The sequence below is a fragment of the Acomys minous genome (assembly GCF_964271855.1).
Source record: "Acomys minous genome assembly, chromosome: 12".
Lineage (NCBI taxonomy): Eukaryota > Metazoa > Chordata > Mammalia > Rodentia > Muridae > Acomys > Acomys minous.
In genome coordinates, this window is record NC_140493.1 from 78,174,495 (window position 1) to 78,195,702 (window position 21,208).

Genomic DNA, 21,208 nt, shown 5'->3' on the forward strand with positions numbered 1-21,208 from the left:
GTAAATAACCCAGGGCCTAGTGTCTGGATCTTGGCATCCTCTGGGCTCCTCCAGAGGGCTTGGGTCACTTCGGCAGCTCTTCTTGGTGGTCGTCCCATGCTACTGGCATCTCCAAAATGCTGGGATCACTTGCTGTTACCATATTGTACTTTACCCAGTTACCAGCCTTTGGGCTCTGCTCAGGCACTCCAGCTCTCCCACAAGGTGCCAAGCCTCAGCTGCTCTCCACTCCATGTGTGCTCACTGAGGAAACACTTCCCAGAAGATTTCATCTCAATGCTGCTGCTCCTCTTCCTCTTCCTCTTCCTCTTCCTCTTCCTCCTCCTCCTCCTCCTCCTCCTTCTTCTTCTTCTTCTTCTCTCTCTCTCTCTCTCTCTCTCTCTCTCTCTCTCTCTCTCTCACACACACACACACACACACACCCTTCCTCATCCTTCTCCTCCCCCCCAGCCCCCTCCCGCTGTTTGTTTGGTTTTTTTTTGAGAGGGTTGTTTTGTTTTAGCTCTGGCTGTCTTGGAATTCACTCTGTAGACCAGGCTGCCCTTGCCTTTGCCTCCCGAGTATTGGGATTAAAGGCATGTGCCACCACTGCCTGGCTTGCTGGACTCTTCTTAATCACTACTGATTTCTTAGCTCCACCTGACCAGCTTCAATTGTACCAGTGGAGCAGTGGTTCCCAGCCTTCCTAATGCTGCAACCCCAACATTGCCTCATGTTGTGGTGACCCCTAACCATAAAATTATTTATTTGGCTTACATTTTGACACAATAGTCCATCATTGAAGGAAGTCAGGACAGGAATCTGAGGCAGGAGCTGATCCAGAGGCTATGGAGGGTGCCACTCACTGGCTTGCTCCTCATGGCTTGTTGACCCTGCCTTCTTATAGAGCCCAAGACTACTGGCCCAGGGATGACCCCGCCCACAATGGGCTGGGCCCTCCTCCATCAATCACTAATTAAGAAAATGCTCCACAGGATTGACTACAGCCCAGTCTTTGGAGGCGTTTTCTCAGTTTAAGTTCCCTCTAGACTCTTGGCTTGTGTCAAACTGACATAAAATTAGTCATCACACAGAAGTTATATTGCAAACACTTTATTAAGAATGGCATGGAAGAATGTCTATAGGGATGAGCTAATAGGTTTTCTTTCTGTCTTTTTAAGACAGGATTTCTCTGTGTAGATCAGGCTGGCCTCACAGCAATTGCCTGTCTCTGCCTTCCTAGAGCTGGGGTTTCAGGTGTGCACATCCACTGCCCAGCTGCTTGCATTTTTTAGGAGCTCAGCTCAGCTCAGCTCAGCTCAGCTCAGCTCAGGTTTTCATAATTAGTTTTGGATTTGAGAATTTAGGCCTGGGTTTATTATTAATGATTACTCAAAGTTTAGAAAATTTGGGTAAATGTATTTATTTTTGCTTGACTAGTAATTTTATCTTTCATCTAGATGATAAATATCATCTATTCATATAGATGATAAAATCGCTGGTTTCTTATCGATGCTTGTCTTGTGTATTCACTGTATTTTCAATACTTTCTCATTGTAGGATCTATATCCTTCTGTGGTTTATAATCACTGTTAAAGGTTTTTCATTAGAAGGGAAAAAAGCCTTTGATCTTTAAATAGAAGCAATCAACCTTTCTCACTGAAATTATTGTATAAATTCCATTCCTTTGGCTACTGTAATATGTGAACATTAGGATTTTCCCCATAAAATATTAATAACTTCCTTTATGGATTTTAGTTAGATGTACAACAGCTAACAGATTGTTTAGATAAAAGTTTTCAACACATTTGCTTTGCAACCTAATAGAAAATACCTCACTTATATAAGGAGTAGCTCAATTGAGCCGAATTACATCCATCTCTGTACTTCTCATAAAAATTACAAAGTACATTTATTGTTTATTTGGATACACGTGTGTTAAAAGACAGTTGCTTTGGTCTGACTCAGGATTTTATCCACTCATTTTCTAATTTAGCTGTATCCCTTCTGTTTTCCCTATAGACCCAGATTTCAGTTACATTCCTGAGCTTCAAAATTTCTATTAGGAATTTTCTGTGTTTCAAAGAATTTTAGTGTCATCTTGATGTTGGTCATAGCTCCATTTCAGTGGCAAACACACACCACCTGGCACGCCATCCCATCTGAGCTTTGTAGAACCCAGACAACTATACAGCTTCATTATGGCAATGTGTTCCGTGGCGCATGTGTGGTGGGTGGCAGTACAAAGCAGGGCTTGTCTTGCAGCATGGCAAGTTGTGGGACACTCAGACCCAGAGGTTTATGGGAAGCTTTCTCTTCAGCTGCCTATAAGCAAAATCAAGAGTGTCTTGCTGTGGTCCACACCGATGGGCAAGGCTTGCATGATGGGCAGGAAGATGCTGGCTGCTTCATGAATGTGTGAACCAATGACTTAAGTGTTTCCCCCAATATGTACATTGTACAGTGCTGCCCTGTTGGTTCTGTTAGCACTGAAGTGATTTGTCCTCCTACACGGGGATTTTGGAAAAGAAACCTTTGCCAGGGGCAGCTGAGTGGTTGGAATTGTGGCGTCTGGTGCTGCCACTGTCACCAACACCTCACTGGAGTGAGGCAGAGGGTGTTGTAGGTGGAGGTCAGAGACAGCCCGTGAGTTAGTTCTTTCCTTCCACCTTCTCAGTCCTGGGCGGGGAGCGCTGGCTGTTAGGCTTGTGGCTAGTGTCTTTGCTTGCTGAGCCTGTATTTATTGTGTGTGTGAGTATAGATCATAGGACAGCTTAAATGCAGGTCTTTTCACAGCTCTTTCTACTTAAGAATAGGCTGCAGACACTGTAGACAGTGCAGAGCTGCCTGTTCCATTCTTAGACCTGTGGCACTTTTCCAGGTAATTTTAAAGTACAGTAAAGACTATTGAAATTTAATGGCATTAATGCTTTTGATAAAAATTAACTGGCCAGAAAAGTAAATATCTGTATCTCCCTGTTTGTGTATATTAATGGAACATAATCTGTTTCTTTTTAATTTTGGAGATGGCTGGCTTAGAACCCCTTGAACTCTCAATCTTTCCTCATCTCTGGGGTTACAGGTGTGTACTGCCACCCCTCACTTTTGCTGTGCTAGGGTTTAATTTAATCTTTACTCATTGTGAATTCTCAAAGCCTGCTATGTACAGTATTTTAAAATCTCAACCTGTTACTTTCCTTCACCACAAAGCTCTGGTGACAACGTTATGTACACCGTGTGTCTGGTGACTCGCTAAATCATGTTGGCCACGGCAGTAGTCTCTAATGTCTAGGGACATTATATGTCTTCCTCTTCATAACTCTATGTACCCAACCAAGCGTTTAGCTTTTCCTTTGAGAACTGACCTACTGTGCTGAACTGAAGTCAGATAATGTGGCGATTCCCTTGCCGCCTAATTGCAGCATCACACGCTTTAGCATTTTACATTTACATACCTTATCTACTAATTTTATTTGTTGATTTTGAAGTCATTTTAATTATTTAATTAGATTAAGGAAGCATTTCTTACCATGAACATGTTGCTAATCATAATGTTCTTCTTCACAGTATTAATTTTACATCCTTCCCTGGCCTAGAACTCTTGCTACAGAGACCAGGGTGGCCTGGAACTCAGAAATCTTCCTGTGTCTGCCTCCTGAGTGCTGGGATTCAAGGCTAGGGCTGTTATACTGAGTCCGATGCTGCATTTTAAAAAATGAGTTGCCTGGCTGTATTAAGTTTATTAAGTGTGGTAACCTTTGGGTGAATTTTTTAGTATGATTTGCTAAGAAACTGTTAGTTGTGCTATCTTTTCTCCTTTCTTAAAGTAATGTTTGTTTTTTAGTACGACGCCACCATACTGCTGTGTGGATCTGTATTCACTTCGTACAGGGGAAATGGTCAAGTCCATTCAGTTTAAAACACCCATTTATGATCTTCACTGCAATAAGCGGTAAGTGTTTTTAATATATTTATTTTCAAACTGTAATGTGCCACTGACATGCAGAACTCTAGCAGTTTTGTGATTTCAAGTCGTTGAAAAAAAGTTAATATTTCTGTCTAATGAAATGGTTAAGGTTTTATATTGAATATCTCTACCCTCCTGGACTAACAATGAGTGTGATTCAGCGTAGTGAGATACGAATGGAATTTACACAACAAAATGGAGGAGCACAGGACTGGACTGGTGTGTATCTTCTCATTTTCAGTGCAGGGTGAAACCCGAGTTGCTACATATGCTGGGCAAGCACCTGACCATTAAACTTCAGTCTTAGCCCTTAAATATTACTCTCCCATCTTACAATTTTGCATTATTTTGTTACAGCCAGGATGCTCAGGCTGGCCTTGGTCTTGTTATCTTGCTGCCTCAGCCTCTTCTGAGGGGGGATTTTAGGCTTGGACTATCATACTTGGCCTAGTGTTTTTGTGTATTTTATTCCTTCACATTTCACAACAGAAGTCAAAACAAAGACTAGAGATCAATTTTCTTTCTTTAACATTGTCAGGAAATATTCAAATGTAGATTAAGCTGTGTGAATTCTAGCAATAATGACATATTAAGCACAGGCTGCTAGAGGAGAAAGAAGCTCAGGCATTGAGTCTGTTCACATAGAGGGCTGCGCTGGCAGGATGGGAAGGGCTAGAGGTGTGTGTCAGCCTAGTACTCTAAGGCAGGGAGGGGGCAGCACCAGAAGAGTCCCTCAAGCTCACGGGCCCCCTGTAATGAGGTAGAAACTGAGGAAGGACATCTGAGGTTGTCCTCTGACTTCCACACACACCACACACATGTTGTGACTTGTGCGTGCCAACCAACAGTCACACAAATGGATGGGACTAAATATATCATACCTAGACAAAACAACAAATTAAATGTAAAAGAGCGACACGTGGAGACGTAAGAAATTACTCTTTTGTGTGTGGAAAGTGCTAAATTCAAGTGTTAGTTCTGAAAACAAAAGGACAAAGTATATGTGGACTTGACACTAGTGGATATATTGAAATTCAAGGGCAAAACTCGGCAAGATGTAAGAACAGAAGAAACACTCAGGGAACTGGTACCAGCCTGATGCGTTCACCCACCTCGTAGAAACTGTGTGGAATGGTTTGCATCCAGTAGATAATGTAGCTCACCTAGAAACTTCCCATGCTTTCCCAACCAGACTTATTAAAAAGCAACACCCCCACATTCTAAGTAGAAGACTTTAGGTTACACTTGCTGTGTATCACAAATCCATGAAAATTTACACAAAGCAGCAACACAACTCTGCCTCTTTTTGTTTAAATTGTTTGTTGAGCTTAAGTTAGAGAGGACGTCAAATGATATATAATTGCTGTTTAAAAATTAATAAGAAAGTGTGTGTGTGGACAAGCTTAAGATCATCCTAAGTTGTACAGTCACCTGTGTGTGGCCTGCTCGTCCTCAGAAAGCACACAGAGCTGTGAGAGCTACGTGCAAAAATCACCGCAGCTTTATTTCATAATGATTCAGTAGGGAGTGCTGCAATAGCACATGGGGAGTTTGAGACCAGCTCCAAGTGTTCACTGCCCTTCTAAGAGGTGATTGGCAGGTGCTCGGCTGGCGGAACCAGCGTGAGCTGAAACTTGATCAGCATGAGGTCGATTTGAGTAATCCCAGGTTTACCCAGAGAGCATGTGTAGAGTGTGGGCTGGGTGTGTGTGTGCAGGACCAGGGGTGTGTGCACGAGTGTTTCCTGGGCCATAAGCAAGTGTGCAGAGGGTAGGTAGGTGAGGGCTGCTGCTTCCCTGGTTATTCTGGGCCAGTTCCACCAAGGAAGGGCTCTTGACCTCAATAGATACCTCAATCTACAAACTTCCTGAAGGGAAGTTCTAAGAATGCCCTGCAATCTCCACTTTTTATTTTTAATGATGAGACCCCAGTATGGTGCTATAAAGGCTATACTAAAAAATAAATTTCAGTAATTGAATAGTTTAAATAAAATAACTGTTGTGACTTCAAAACAGTCTTAATGCTTTTATACATTTTCCTTTTTTACACCAGTATTTAATTCTTCTACCTTGAGTGTCAGGCTACTCACACAGATGAGGTGACTAGAACAGTGTGAGAGTGACATTGAGCAGTTCACAGAGCAGGCCTCCTGCTTGTGCCTTATTTGGGTTAAGGTGGGGACCCAAGAAAGGAGATGTAAGGACAGAAGAGGCTGTGAAGATCAGATGCTGAAGTGTGGCAGACATAAAGTCACAGCCGTCCTCTTCAGATGGGCTGAGATGGTAGGAGAGGCACCAAGCCACCGTGGGAAGCAGGGCCACAAACCCTCTTCCATCTTAAAGGTCCCCATTGTGAAGGGGGCGGAGACCAGGTGTGCCGTCCTCTTAGTGGATAGAAGTAAACCTAAAGCACCTGCAGCAAACTTGCCAAATGTGCTCCCAGGCCAGCCTTCCTGATGTAGAAAGATGTTCATAGTTGGTACACCAAGCACATCTGAATGCCTGTGCCAAGTAGAGTCTCAGTGCAGAAACAAGTCTTTATATTGTCAGTAGAAACTGTGCAGTTTGCTGGACATGGTGGCGCATCCATGTAATTCCAGAATCTGAGAGGTAAGGCAGGAGGGTTAGGAGTTCAAGGGCATTCTATCCTAAGTGTCAGGTTCTATGATTTCAGTGTTACTGTTTAGTCACTATTTGATCAGAATTAGCTGTGTATTGGTACAGTGATTTCTGATGTCTGAAGGCGGTGGAGGAGGCAAGTACAGCAATGTTACAGCCAGATCTGGGACCAGATACCCGGGCTATCATGCTTATTGGTATGAGTTTTGATAATCTATGTCTTTTTTGACACTTGCCATTAGGCTCTTTTATTTGTTAAGGCACTGTTTGTGGCGTTTGTATTGGTCCACAGACTATGGAGTGTCTGTGATAGACCAGGTGGGAATTCTCATTTCCTTTCTGTCATTATCCTATACTGTTTTATTTTTAATTATAGATTTCTTTTATAGGAGTTGGCAGAATACATGACAGAAGTTGATGCTTTATTTCTGTTTTTAGATAGGGTCTTATGTAGTACAGGCTGGGTTTCTAGCTTGCCTGGCACCCTCCAAACTGTTGGGGCTAAGCTTCCCTCATCCTCCTTCGGGGCGTGTGTGTGTGTGTGTGTGTGTGTGTGTGTGTGTGTGTGTGTGTGTGTGTGTGTTTTTCAGGTTCAGAGAGCCAGGAATCCCCAGGAATTATCCAGCAACATTTTTGCACATTATTAGTTGAGGCAGGGGAAGCCTAGCACTCTCAGCTCTGGCTAGTTTCGGTAGCCTCCTCCCTCTGGGCATCTCTTGTCTCCTCCCTATGAAGCTGTGAGTTCTGGGGAGCCTACCCCAGGTCCTTATGCTTAAAGTGCTTTAAGTGCCAAGCTTAAAAACCCTAACCCACTTGATTTTTTTTCTATTTTTATTTTTTAATTTTAGTGCCTATTTGCTTATTTTGAGTTTCTGTTATTGGTCTCATATACACGTATAGTTTATCTTTTCTTATTATATGGATGTTTTATGCACCGTCTTTGTGACTGATGTGGCATATACTATTGGTTACTATTTGTGTTCTGCATATGTTTCCATTTTACAGTCTTAAGGTACTTTTTTTTTCCTTTAAAGATACTTGGAATTATTTGTGTTTATATATGTTGATTTACACATAATTTTAAATCACTTTGTAGTTTCACAGTCTCTTGATTTGTAGTTTCTGTTTTAGTTTTTTTGACAGAGGCTTTCTCTGTGTAGCCTAGGCTGTCTTGGACTCACAGCAAACTGCCAGCCCCTGCCTCCCGAGTGCTGGGATTAAAGGCATGTGCCACCACGCCCGGCTCGATTTATAGTTTTTATCTGAAACCTTATGAAAGGCCATGACGCAGCTCTACTGTAGTATGTCTGCTAGATATGGGAAGGTTTTGGGTTTCATCCAGCACAGAATTTTAAAAAGAGAATTATAGAGAAGGAAAGAGAGCACCCAAGCTCTGAACCCCCTGCTCCCGACCCACAGGATTCAGAACTCTTTCTTTGCTTCTGGTAATCATGTCTGTCTGTCTATCTGTCTTTGTGTGCATGTTGATGCTGATTTTCTTCAGGTAGGATCTTGCTAAATAGTTTGCGATGGTCTCAAACTATTGGTCATTACTGAGTTGCTGGGATTAAAGTGTCACCTCACAATAACTGGGGAGATTCTGCTGACTCGGTGACAGGCCATAGTTTCTCTGGGTGCCCGCCATTATTATTATTATTTTTTTAAATGATAGGCATTGTATAAGGGAATAAAGTGGGCGTTCGTCCTTCCTCTGTAAGGCTGCTGGGATGTGAGGAGCTGAGGAGGGGTGTGAGGTGGCTTGTGGCTTCTTACTGGAAAGGCACAAATGAAATTTGCTGTCGAGTGTAAAGTTTCGTCCTTTATGGCGATATTGCCTCTGCCTCTTGTATGCACAAGTGCTTATAGAGCATGCAACAGATCACTAACTTAGTAGCAGTGAAATATTTAGCAAATGGCAGAGGAATTTTCAACATACAGAGCTGAGTAATAATAGCAAAAAGCATAATAGAAGCAGTAATAGTATTTACAATTCTTCTGCATCAGCAAGCAGAACTTCTTACATTTCACAAGACTCCATTGTTGTAGACTGTGTTTTATATAATAAATTTTCACCACCAGCTTTTTAGCATCTGTTAATTAGATTTATCTGTTAAGATTTAAAAAAGATGTGTATTATCTAGTAGTAAGGATAATTAAAAAAATAATCCTTAAGTGTGAGATTTTGTATTCTACAAGAAATAGTAAATTAATATTTGGGATACATTTTAGCAATCTCATTTTAGAACATTAAAGTTATAGCTTAATTATACATTCCTTATTATCTAATTTATTGCCCTGATTATATCTAAGTTTTGTTCTCTGAAATTACTATTTACAGATTGCTATAAATTTTAATATATTGACTTATTTAGAAATGGCCTACTTATGTTGAATGAGACAGATTTTGGTGGGTGTGCTGAAAAATTCTGTAATATTTTAAAGCAATAGATTGCATAAAGCCATTTTATATTGAATTCTGACTGGAAATATCATTGCACACTACTTGTAGTAAGTGGCCAACTGGTCAATATTATCCATCCTCAATGTCTGGTTGTTTTATTGGGAAAATGAAAATGAAACTGTTTGCAGACCACTTCTTAGCTTTAAAATTTTTGTCACTCTTTTTGTTGATAAGAAAGATTTCATTGTTTTTATTCTTAGATTTTAGGAGTCTGATGTTTCTACCCCAGGTTTTAGAAATGTTTTATTTTAAAAGTATGATTTAATTATTTATGATTCAGTTCATAGAATTTTACATTCACTCATGTTTCCATTCTGGTTTTTCCCCCTCTAATTTTAGGATCCTCGTCGTAGTCTTGCAGGAGAAAATCGCTGCCTTTGATAGCTGTACTTTCACAAAAAAATTTTTTGTCACAAGTATGTACCAACTCATTTTACTTCCTGTTGTGTGCATTTGTGTTTCTGTTGCTGACTTGATGCTGTCAGCAGTGGGTTTCAGCCACGGTCTCCTCCTGTGATGTTCGTGGGTGCCATTACTTAGTAGCTTCTAATTTGAGGAAGGAGTTTTACTGGGCCAAAACTGAGTGATTCTTGTAGCTACTTTGTGGAGCCGTTGTCGAATAATGTGATGTGTACTTACAGACAGGATGGGGTTTTAGATTTGGAGCAGTATTTTACCTCTCCCTCTGCCTTTCTTTCCCTGTGACCTTCATTGTGTCAGCAACTCAGAAGTTAGATCGAATGTAGTTCCAAGCTGTTCTCTGACACGTGCAGCATGTCCAGAGGCAGAGGACTGCAGGTGGAGGGAGCGTGAGGGGTGAGTTGATCACTTTTAGGGAGCTGGAATGTGCATGCTGAGCTGTGCAGGGCAGACACAATCTGACAATGGGAACAGGGGTCAGTTAATTGTCCAAACGCTAGTGAGGCTGGGATACAGAAGTTTTTTAATTTGAATTTTCTGGAAGCCCACTAAGTTAGTAGCCCCCGCCCCCACCATTTGTTTTCCCAAATAGTCTGCTATGTATGTCTCGCTGAGGGAGCGTAATGGGTCTTCACTCTGAAACGAACCTGAGAGATAAAATATGGACTTACAAAGACGTTTTCTATATCAAGCCTTAGGGAGGTCTCTTTGTTATAACTGCATTATTTATTACAGATAATTACATCCCCCTGTGCTACACACCATAACATATAATACCGTGCATGCGTCACATTTTGTGGACCATGTAGAATTGTAAGAGGGCCCCGTCCCCTCATGCCCGCAATCGTGTGCTCTGAGGTGTGCACCCGTTACGCCTAACACATTACTTCACTCCTTACCTTTGTAAGAAGGTCAGCAGGGCAGCAGGAGAGTGTGTAGCTCTGTGGGGTGCAGATGACTTACAACAGTGGGATATTTTAGTCACGTCTGAGGTCAAGTTACACATCTGTTTAGCCCTGGCTGTCCTGGAACTCGCTTTGTAGACCAGGCTGTCCTCGAACTCAAGATCCACCTGTCTCTGCCCCGCAAGGTGTACACCACTCCCAACCTGCTTTTGTTTTTGCTACTTGATAGTGATCATACGTAAGGGTGTGAAGGCTTCTGAAGTATATTTTCTAAGTTTATATTACTTTTTGTTAGTTTGTTGTTGTTATTATTATTGCTGTTTTAAGGCTTCAGTGTTAAGAATCTCTGTTGTGACCCCATTTAGCTTGAGTCAAGTGTGTATTCCTTGGATGTTACTTTTATATCAATTCAGGATCTTAGAATTGGGTGGTGGAGACTAACATCATTGGCTTTCCTTAAAAGCCTTATTTGTTCTAAAAAATGTATATGAATGTGTAGGTGCACAGAGGAACAAGAAGGGGGCAGTGGTGCCCTGGAGCTGCAGTGACAGGCACTTGGGAGCAAAGCTGAGATATATGTCTTTTTGAAATAATTACCTTAAAGAGCCTATTTGTAGTGTTCTAAAATATTTTTATTAATTCTTTGATAATTTTATACAATGTATTTTGAGCATATTCATGCTTTCTGTCCTTTAAAAAATATTTTTTAGAATTTGTGCTGCCCATATCCTTGTGCATGTGACAGGCTCAAGCTTGTGGTGAACTCCAGCTGCGTCCTGCCATACCCTACAGGGCTCTTATCCACCCCTTAGAGTGGATCCCTTAGCTCCATTTCAGTAATTTCTTTAGTGTGGACAAGCAATGCAGCTAGGTGGTCTTGGGACAGGCTCTAGCAACACATACAAAAACAATCAGATTTGTGCACTGGTCTTAATGTTTGATTATAGGACACAGAGACTTGTAGTTATTTTGTAATATTGGAAGTAAAAAATTCCAATGTGTCTCTGTGTGTGTCTGTGTCTGTCTGTCTGTCTGTCTCTCAGTGGGGCATCTTTACTGTATATTTGTAAATGTTTAACTGTAAGTTTCTAGACCCACCCAGTAGTTGAAGCCAGTTGTACTCAGGTCTCTTGTGCTGTGTGAAATATTCATGATAGGAAGAAGAGGTCAGTAGGTGTCGGCAGTGTTTCCGGTCTTTTGTAAGTGGCATACAACTGAAAGCTAAATTATCATTGTTTTATTTTTCTGTCACCAGGGGAATCTCACATACTCTCTATGAATTTTGGGTTTTCTACAATCTCCTTTAACAGAGGCTTTAAGGCATCCCTAATACTATTCAGAAGGATCAGACAGGAGGATTGCAAGTCCTCTCTGCTAAATTTAGTGGGGAACTTAAGATAAATAGTAAAAAGAAAGCTGGTGATGCATAAACTATGGTTCTTGTGTAGCTTGTTTGAGGCTCTGGGCTCAATACCCAGTACTGAAAAAGAAATAAAAAAATCCAAACCAAAACCAAAGCAAGCAAGCAAACAAATAACAACAACAACAGCAACAAAACCCCCAAAGAAACCAAAGTGTTTAGAAAGCAACAACAAAACCTCTGTGTTTGCCTGCATCGCTCCTACTGTGACAGTGAGTCTGTGGTGTTTCTCCACACTGCTGGGGTCTTCATGGATAAATGCTTCCTTGTCCTTGCAGCAGGTCTCAATTCATACTCCACTAAGAGCTGTCATTCTCAGTACCGGTTATTTAACTGGTAAGCTCTAGGGACTGAGTTTGTGAAAGTGATTTGAAGTTGGAAAAAATGGATGATCCTTAGCCAGAATTAGAATCTATGAATTACAGCGTTACTCAAGTGACTTAAGTCATAATTTCAGGCATGGTGGTGGCTGCAGAAACAAGACAGCTAGCTGCTGGGCTACATAGTGTGTTCCAGGACAGCACTAGCTATTGAGAGAGACTCTGTCTCAAACAAAACAAACAAAACAAACCTTAACACACCAGCACCACTAGTAAAAAACATTGCAAACCAAGCTTAAATGCGATGAAATTCCTACCAAGTGGCAAATACTGCCACTCTGTATCGTTAATGAAGTTATTTTTCTCCAATTTCTCCATTCCTCCCAACCCTTCAGCTAATTCCATTAGCTGTATTTAAGTCAATACAGATCTCACATATTTTTCTGTGCTAGGATTTTGACTAATACAGAGGAGTTGGGAGACGCCCCACCGCAGTGGCTTTTGCAGCAGCTCGTTTGCTTGTAGCATGTGCCTTGTCTGCATTTATTCTCATACAGTGTGGTTGTTTGTTTAACAGAGTTTCACGTAGCCCAGGCTGGCCCCATCCTGCAGCTCAGGATGACGTTGAATTCCTTACCCCCATGCCTCCGTCTTGGGAGTGCTAGGACTATAGGCCTGCCATGCTGAAGACTGGCGTGGGGCAGGCAAGCTGTGTACCAGTTGAGCTGCATCCCCAGCCTGGTACTCAAAGAAGTGGGATCATGCCCTGTGTGGAATCACAAGATCTGCATTTAATGAGGATGTCGTTCTGATCACACAGACATTTAGCTTCTGCAGCAGAACGGGAAGCTTTTGCATAATGCATCCTTAGCTGACGGCCTTAGCCATGCATGAGTACAATGGCGGTACTGTAACACGAGCCGAGCCTGCGGTGCCCATCAGAGCAGGCATCATGGGGATTTGTGCCAAAGAGTGGATGGAACAGGTAAAGGGAGCTGATAGAGAACTGGTAACAGAACACACCCAATAGGCCGAGAAAGGAGACACCTTTGTGTTTGGATGTACAGAAAAGTTGGTCTTGAGCAGCTGTCCAATGTGGAAATTCAAAACCCAGGTATGATTAGGAAAACAAAAGACAAAGACTGATAGATGTCATTAGTAGTCATTTTAAGGATCCTTTGAAGTTGAACGGCAGATACAGAGTCTCTAGAGAGACCAGAGTCTCAGATAAACAGTCTTCTAGCGTCTGCCTGTGTTTTCTGTTTTAGAAGGAAAGTTATTTTGTGCAGTCCTAATGTTATTAGTGTTAGAATGTCTGTTCTTTGTTTATGTTAATGATGAGCAACACATGGAACACATGGAAATGAGTTTGAAGTGGCTTTAAAATGCAAAGTTAAGATTTTGGGTAAGAGCAGCTTTGCTTGCTTGCTTTATATAGTTTTCATTTTGGGAAGGCAGCGCCTTGGTATTTATCCAGGCTGGCTTGGAACTGCTGCTCCCTGCGTGTTTGTAATACACACCAGAAAGGATTGGTAAGTCCTGTCATCTAGGTCAGTTCATATGTTAAAATTACCTCGATGTCTTTGGGGTTTTCACAATGTAAAGAGGACTATTCTGATGTTTCCTGGCCTCGTGCAGAAATTCTGCACATATGGACATGTGTCGTGAACTAAACTGTGGCCTTTCTCTGTCCTGCACATGGTTTCCACTTACTGAGTTTTTGGATGGTATTGTGCTGAAATTCATGTTTCATACATAAGCACAACAAACAAAATAATGTGCAAAGTTTCTCAAAGCTCGTAGAATTTTTACATGGCATCAGTCAGCTGCGTGGTTTCAGTAAAGCCTCAGATTGATATAAGACGTGTGCGCGCATACTTCTGCACTGTGTTCAGGCCCTCCTAGTCTCATCTGACTCGAGCTTGTGAATGGAAATAATAGAACTTCAGCCATGGTTGCAGCCTTTCTTAGCCACCCACCTCCTGACCCTCTCACTGCCTGCTACCTTTTTTTTTGGACTGAGTTTTCCATAGCCTAGGTTTACTTTGAAGTAGTTATCCTCTGTCTCTTTCAAGAATCAATTATAGACATCCGTCACCACACCTAGTATCTAGTTCTTATGTCTTTTGTGTATAATAAACCAAATTTCATGGCTATTGGACATGTATCTGTTAATTGGTTAACAGAAACGGCTTTGTGTATCCTTCTGTAATATTATGGGTGATGTTTATATTAAACTGAGTGCACATTCTAGGCTTTAGTGTTTGTTTTGTTTTTTGATTTTTCAAGACATGGTTTCTGTGTGTAGGTTTGGCTGTCCTGGACCAGTCTGGCCTTGCACTCACAGCCAGCCACCTTCCATTGTAAACACATGTGTCACTATATGAACACTTGGCTGCAAGTTTTTGTATTTATATACTTTTTTTTTCGAGACCGAGTTGTTAAAAATTTTCTTATTTTCTAAAATAAGTCACTTGTCACTTAATGGATTGCAAATATATTCCTCCATTCTGCTGGTTCTTTTCACTCCTTTTTTATTTTATGTTATGAGTATTTTGCCTACATTTGTGTATTTGTTTCACATGTGTACTTTGGGCACATAGATGACAGAGCAGGGCATTGGGTCTCTGGAACTGGAGTTTATAGATGTTTGTAAGCCGTGTGGGGACTGGTATTAAATCCAGGTCCTCTGCGAGAGCAGCCAGCGCTCTCAACCACCAATCCATCCCTCTGGCTCTTCTTTTTCACCTTTACGATGTCATTTAAAAAAACCTCAGGGCTAGGGGTTAGCTAAAGCTGTCTATTGTTTGATGTGATAAACTGTTGTACCAAATCTGAGCCCATGAAGATCCCCTCATTTTGCACTATTTTGTTTGTTTTTTGTTTTTCGAGACCGAGTTTCTCTGTGTAGCTTTGGCTGCTCTGGTACTTATTCTGCAGACCAGTCTGTCCTCAGAAATCCACCTGCCGCTGCCTCCATGGTGCTAGGACTGAAGGTGTACACCGCCAACCTGGCTTCATTCATTCAGAACAAAGTAAAAAGGTTTTAGTTTTATTTATTTTACTATTTTTACCTCTTTTGCCTGATGCCCTTAAAGTTCAGAGTAAAGATTCAGATCCCCTGTGACTGCAGTTACAGAAGGCTGAGGGCTGCCATGTGTATACATGGAACTGAGCCGGGGCCCTTGCAAGAACAGTAACTGCTGAGCCACCCTTCTAGCCCTGAAGTACTTTTTGTCTATGCTGTGAAGCCAGAGTCCAGCGCCATTTGCACATAGGTAGCGTCTTTCACCCTTGTCTGAGGTGGGTGTGATGCTATGGTGCTGTTGCTTGCTTTTAGCCTCGTTCTTGGCACAGGCAGTCAGAGTTTGAGGCCAGACGAGCTTCATAGCTACAGGACTGATACGACAGAAGTTTTGTGTTTCTTAATGCGTTCAGGTTAAGCCTCTGCTAGGAACCTGTCCTGATGTCAGGTAAAACTGCCTTGTACCTTTAAGATTCTTTACTCAGGAGAAGTTAGGCCACCCTTCCTCTGCCGTGGGAGAGGAGTTGATGTAGGGCTCGTGGATCCACTCTACCTATCCTCTTTTAAATTGGAAAGCCCAAGTTCTGCTAGTGCCCAGTTGTCTCTGCTTACTTTGTTAAATGTCATTGTAAACATTTCCACCCCCTCTGCCCTTCACTTGTTTTTAGAGCGTAGTTGGAGGTCACAGTAAATCGTTAGAGGAGTGGTGCTTACAAGGCTGGGGTAGTGCTATGTGGCTGATACCAGCTGTAAAGTACTGTTTTGGTAAGTAGAAAACAAGTTGCTTTCACTCCAGGACCCTGTAATTCCTGACGTCCACTTGAGTTTCCAGAACCTAGAGCCAGTATGTAAGTTTCTTCCTTAGGTTGAAATCACACATGTAAGGGGTTTCTATGAGCATCTAACATCAGGAACTAGTGTGGAGAGCTGATGTAGACAGTAGTCTTGACTGGTCTCAGCCCACTCTTCAGCCTTAGCATGGCCTGTGAGGCCTGATGCTCTTGCCTAAACCTTCCTCTTTGGCTTCTCAACTAATCCTGGAGAGTAGTTACTTCTAACATGATGTTAGCAGTCAGATGCCTCACTCTGTGAGAAACAGTGCTAATCTCAAATCTCTAAGTACTGCGCAGTGCATGGTGGGGAATTGGTATTTTGGTGTGTTGTCTTTGTATAGTCCTCAGGATGCCTGTGTTCTATGTTTCAGCAAAGACAGCAGCACCACCATTTCCTAGACACCATTATAGGCAGTGCAGATGCAACAGTAAAGAGAAGAGGACGAATCCTGAACCCTGTGTGCCCCTAGTCATGAGTGTACAAAGTCATAAACAGCAAATATATCATAGGACCATTGATTGGTGTCGATAGCTGCCGCTGGAAGCAGAGGAATGAAGCAGAGTGCTAGTAGAAGTAGCAGCATCTACGACAGAGGCATCGTTCCAGTTCTGAGTGCTCAGTAGCTATGCTACTTTGCTCCCTTTCCCCCACCATTGTGGTATCATCTTTTTCCTTCTGACAAGTTTGTACATGGTTGTAATTGATCCCTTGCCTTTAGCTTCTGGCACCTATTTTTATGATTTCTATCTTCTCCAAAAATTCTTTTTAAATTTAGGAACTTTATGCTTAGGAGCTTTAAGTCATTTCCTTGTAATTTCATCGTGCTCTTTAGGAATCACAGTATGAATGCTGAGTGAAAAGTGATTTCCAGGTCTTCCTGCTTCAGTGACAGGAAGGTGGAAAGTGGAAAAAGTATTAAAATAATGAATACCGGGCTGAGCATAGTGGTGCGTGTGTTTGATCCCAGCACTTGAGAGGCAGAAGCAGCAAGATCCCTGTGCGAGTGAGGCCAGGCTGGTCTACATAGTGAGTTTCAGGACAAACAGGAGTACATAGTGAGACCCTGTCTCAAAACAAAGCAAAACCAATGAATAGCATTATTTGAATTTATAAGGCTTTGAAAATAATAAACTTTTCATTTCAATGTTTTGTGTGTGTGTGTGTGTGTGTGTGTTTAAATCAAGAAGTGATGCATTTATGAGAAAGTTATCATGATATTTCTTAATACTGTTTTTTGGAACTTGCAGGTTGTTATCCTTGTCCCGGGCCAAACATGAATCCCATTGCTCTTGGGAGCCGCTGGCTTGCTTATGCAGAAAACAAGGTAAGGCATGGACAGGTGTGGGTGGGCTGTAATGGTGCAGGTGTGAAAGGTAGTGCGTTTTAAAAATTTTTAAAATTTTATTCATACAGCTGATAATCTGAGTCTTAAGGATTCATAGCTGGGTCTGATGGCACATACCTGTATATCTATGACTTGGGAGTCACAGACAGGAGGGTCACCACAAGACCAGGGCTGACCTGGGGTGATCCGGCTAGTCTTACATGGTGAGCTCTGACCTCAGACAGACTTTGGTTTTGTGGCATGGTCTCTTAAGCTCAGGCTGGACATGATGTCTCGATCCTCCTGCATTCACCTAAGTGCTGGGACTAGCATCATGTGTCATTACATGATAGCCGTCCTTAAAGAAGGGCTTTGTAGAGCCTTGGTGTCCTAGCCTGGCTTCTGTATAGAGCTGATCTCCCAGAGACTATTTACTATTAAAGCAAAGCATTGAGAGTCATTATCACAGCAATGCTAATGGAAAGACAGCAGTCTCCAGGACTAATCTCGAAGCCTGGCTTCTTGGCTAGATTGGAATCATGGGACATGGAACAATTTTATTGGCCTTATATAGTCAACAACTAGATCCTACTATGCAGCCATGTGATGCAATAGTTAAAGCCCATTCAATGCCTTGTTGGATTTATGTATCTCCATCTATATACATTTAGCTACTGATTTGGTTTACCATGGTTGCCATAGCATGTAAAGGTTGCTATATATGCTTTTATATCTCAAAGCTTTATTTATGTACAGTCTAAGGCAAAACATAAATTTTCATTTTATGCAAGAAGGTACAACTTTTTCTTCATGCTATTTAGGACTCTGCCTGTAAGTATAGAATAAAATCTAAAAAGTCCTGTTGACTTTGAGGATTAGCATTCTGTTTCATTTTCCTTGGTTACATGGTTAGTGTTTCTTGAGAATATTATGAAATAGTACAAAATAGTTCTTGACAAAATCAGGATGTGGTACATAAAGTAAGTACTTGGTAAAGCCACAGAACTCGTAAATCTACTGGCCCCTGGAATGCACAGAAGAACGGGCTGGTGAAAATCATTTTTCTAGATGAAGTCCTTGATTCTTTTTCCAAAAGCCTGTCTGCAAAAATTAAGATCCTTTGCATGTTATCGAGTGCTCTATTTGTACTCCTTCTTGTTGCGCTCTTCATTTTCCGTAAAAAGAGCTCTTCAGATGATTCTTTTCCAACAGTGCAAGAGCCATACAGTTAAATGGGGTGACATAATGGTGCCTCCTAATGTTTATATCTGTAATGCATTTCCCCTGAGTGCCGGAGACATCCACGCAGAAAGCGTGTAAACCGTCCCTTGGCACCTGCCAGTACATTCCCACACATGGGAAGCTGCACATTTAGAGTTTGAGGTGCAATTAGTTACATACTGTTTGAGGTGAAGCAACTCCTTTGGGAGGTGCATGGTCTTTGCAGATACACATATGAATAATGTTTCCTGTCACATATGAGGACCAAGCTCTTCATGCACAGCAAGAGTTAAATAACAGTACTTAAAAACAAGTAGTAGTATTTTCAGTTTTGGCTAGTTTTGGCCATGAGACCTAGTGTGACATTGCAAAGTTGAACTAATCTTTAGAAGAACATTTTCAATCAGCGTGGGGTGTGTGTGTGTGTGTGTGTGTGTGTGTGTGTGTGAGAGAGAGAGAGAGAGAGAGAGAGAGAGAGAGAGAGAGAGAGAGAGAGAGATGTAAGTCAACTGTCATCTTTTGCTTTTTATCTCAATTTTTGAGACAGGTTTTCTTACTGAACCTGGAGCTAGGCCGCAGCCGGTGTGCTTAGGTGACCCTCCTGTCTTGACTCCCCACATGCATCCCCGCACAGAGGCCTGTGTGGCCCTGCTGGGTCCCCCAAGTGTCCGACTTCAGGTTTTCATAGTTGCATGGCAAGTGCTCTTACCCACAAAACCATCTTGGCAGCTTCTCGTTCTACTTCTGTTTATTAAAGATTTTACTTCATTATTTTTATTTGTTTGTGTGTCTGTGAGTCTGTATTTGTGTGTTGGATTTTCCCAGCGCTGCAGTTACAGGAGGTTGTGAGTCACTTCATGTGGCTGCTGGGAACAGGAGTCAGGGCTATTGCAAGGGCAGCACTTCTCCAGTCCCCCGCTGGCTCTTTTTAATGCGGAACCTTATTACAGAGGAAGCTTTGTCCTGTGGTCTTTGGATTCCAGTGTGTTTCTTTATAGAATGTCTCAGTGGAAACATCCAGTGTATACATACATGCCACATACGGAAAATAGGAAAGCATACATACCTGTACATCTGTATGTGCACATTCTCATGATGTAAAAATGAGGTGTTCATGTTGATACCAGCACCAGGTTCTCTCCTGTCCCCACTTCTTAGTCATAAATTCCTTCCTTTGCATGGTAAACTCTGATGTTTCAGCATCCAGCCTTTTGTTCAGTTCCTATAATTAACAAGGAGTCACAGAATTGCTCACCGGCACCACCTCAACAGGCAAACCAGAGGTGTGCCTGCGGCCACTCCTGCAGAAGTGGTAAAGATGTAAAGTTCAGCTGTCTTCTTAGGCTATTTTTAAAGTTTTTAAAAAATTGGTGAGTGTGTGTATATGTATGTGTTTGTGTGTGCACATGTACACATGCGTGTATGGAACATAGAACAACTTAGAGGAGTCATCTCCTTTTATCACATGGTCTTTGGACAGTGAGCTCAGGCTTGATCGTTTGTTCAGCTCATATTTATTTTTATTTGTTGATAATTTTCTCTTTATTCTTCTTTCATTTTGATTAGACTTTCAGTTAATATATAATTGTATATATTATATATTCATAGTTTATGTGCCAATGTGTATAACATATGCATTAGGTATTTAAATTTCCTTCTTATGATAAAATAACATAGTATATGCTCTTCGGTGAAATTATTATGGAAATTAGTCCATTTGTATGCTGATTTTGTTCTAAAGTGAAATAAATATAAATTTTATATGCTATGTTTCAGTTATTTTAAAATATTTTTTAGTCTTATTTTAACATGAAAATCTACAGCTGTAAATATATGTATATAATTTCTTTTGTCCTGACGGTGAGATGGCTTAGTGGGTGCGGAGGTTTGCTCTCCAGCAGTTTGTAGGCATCACTAGCAGCAGGGAATAGGTTTCGGCCTCTCTCAGTACTGCTTTTCTCTGCTTAAGCAGTAGGAGGCAGCAGAGGAATTGTTATACTTCTTTGAAATTGGATTTGTGGTTGAATGGACGAAGCCACTCTTCCTATTACCTGAAACAGTTACTTCCTACATTTTACCCTGTGACAAACACGTTTACTGGTCAGACACCTTGAAGTCCATTCATCATGGCTGCACATACCAGACTTAAGGTGCTCCAGTTTGTCATATGTATATTACTTTGAGGGATTTAAAAACATGTGAGTCAGGAATGAAAGGACTATATGCTAATCTGTGCCACAGAGTCCAGTGTAGGCCATAGAAGGCTGTGTTAGGTCCATGGTATCCTTTTCTTTTATGAGTTTCACAGGTTTTGAAAATAACCTGCTACAATATCATGCTGTTCCAGGACTCTGCTACAGCCGTTCTGCTTTAAAAGTGTTGCCTGTAAATCTTAATTATGACTGTTTATAGTAAACGCAGTTGTGGTGGTGCCCGTGAGGTCTTTTATCCCGAGTTTCAGCTGAGCTGAGAATCAATATCGCGATTCCCAGCGATGATTGGCAGCTTAGTCTGCTTCAAGCGGCAAATGCAGCAGACCCTTGAAGTGGCCATTTGCATATCCAGTGTGTCCACTTTCCCACAGACACACTGGATATGCAAATATCCTAAAATGGTTTGCTTGTTGTTTTAAGGTTCCTTTTATAATCTTTGTAGAGGAATTAAGAGGAGAAAACATCCATTTTGCTAGTATGTCAGATATTTAATGTTAGGAA

At 41.6% G+C, this 21,208-nt stretch overlaps 1 protein-coding gene across 9 annotated transcripts in view; it reads left to right on the forward strand.

The window, feature by feature from the left end:
• Window positions 1-21,208, forward strand: part of BCAS3 (BCAS3 microtubule associated cell migration factor) — a 469,548-nt gene that overhangs the window by 81,104 nt on the left and 367,236 nt on the right. For all 9 annotated transcript variants that reach the window (XM_084803266.1, XM_084803265.1, XM_084803270.1 and 6 more), the window contains exons 8-10: window positions 3,824-3,931; window positions 9,365-9,441; window positions 17,197-17,273. In XM_084803266.1, the coding sequence (XP_084659392.1) occupies window positions 3,824-3,931; window positions 9,365-9,441; window positions 17,197-17,273 (262 nt within the window). The remainder of the gene's footprint in view (window positions 1-3,823; window positions 3,932-9,364; window positions 9,442-17,196; window positions 17,274-21,208) is intronic.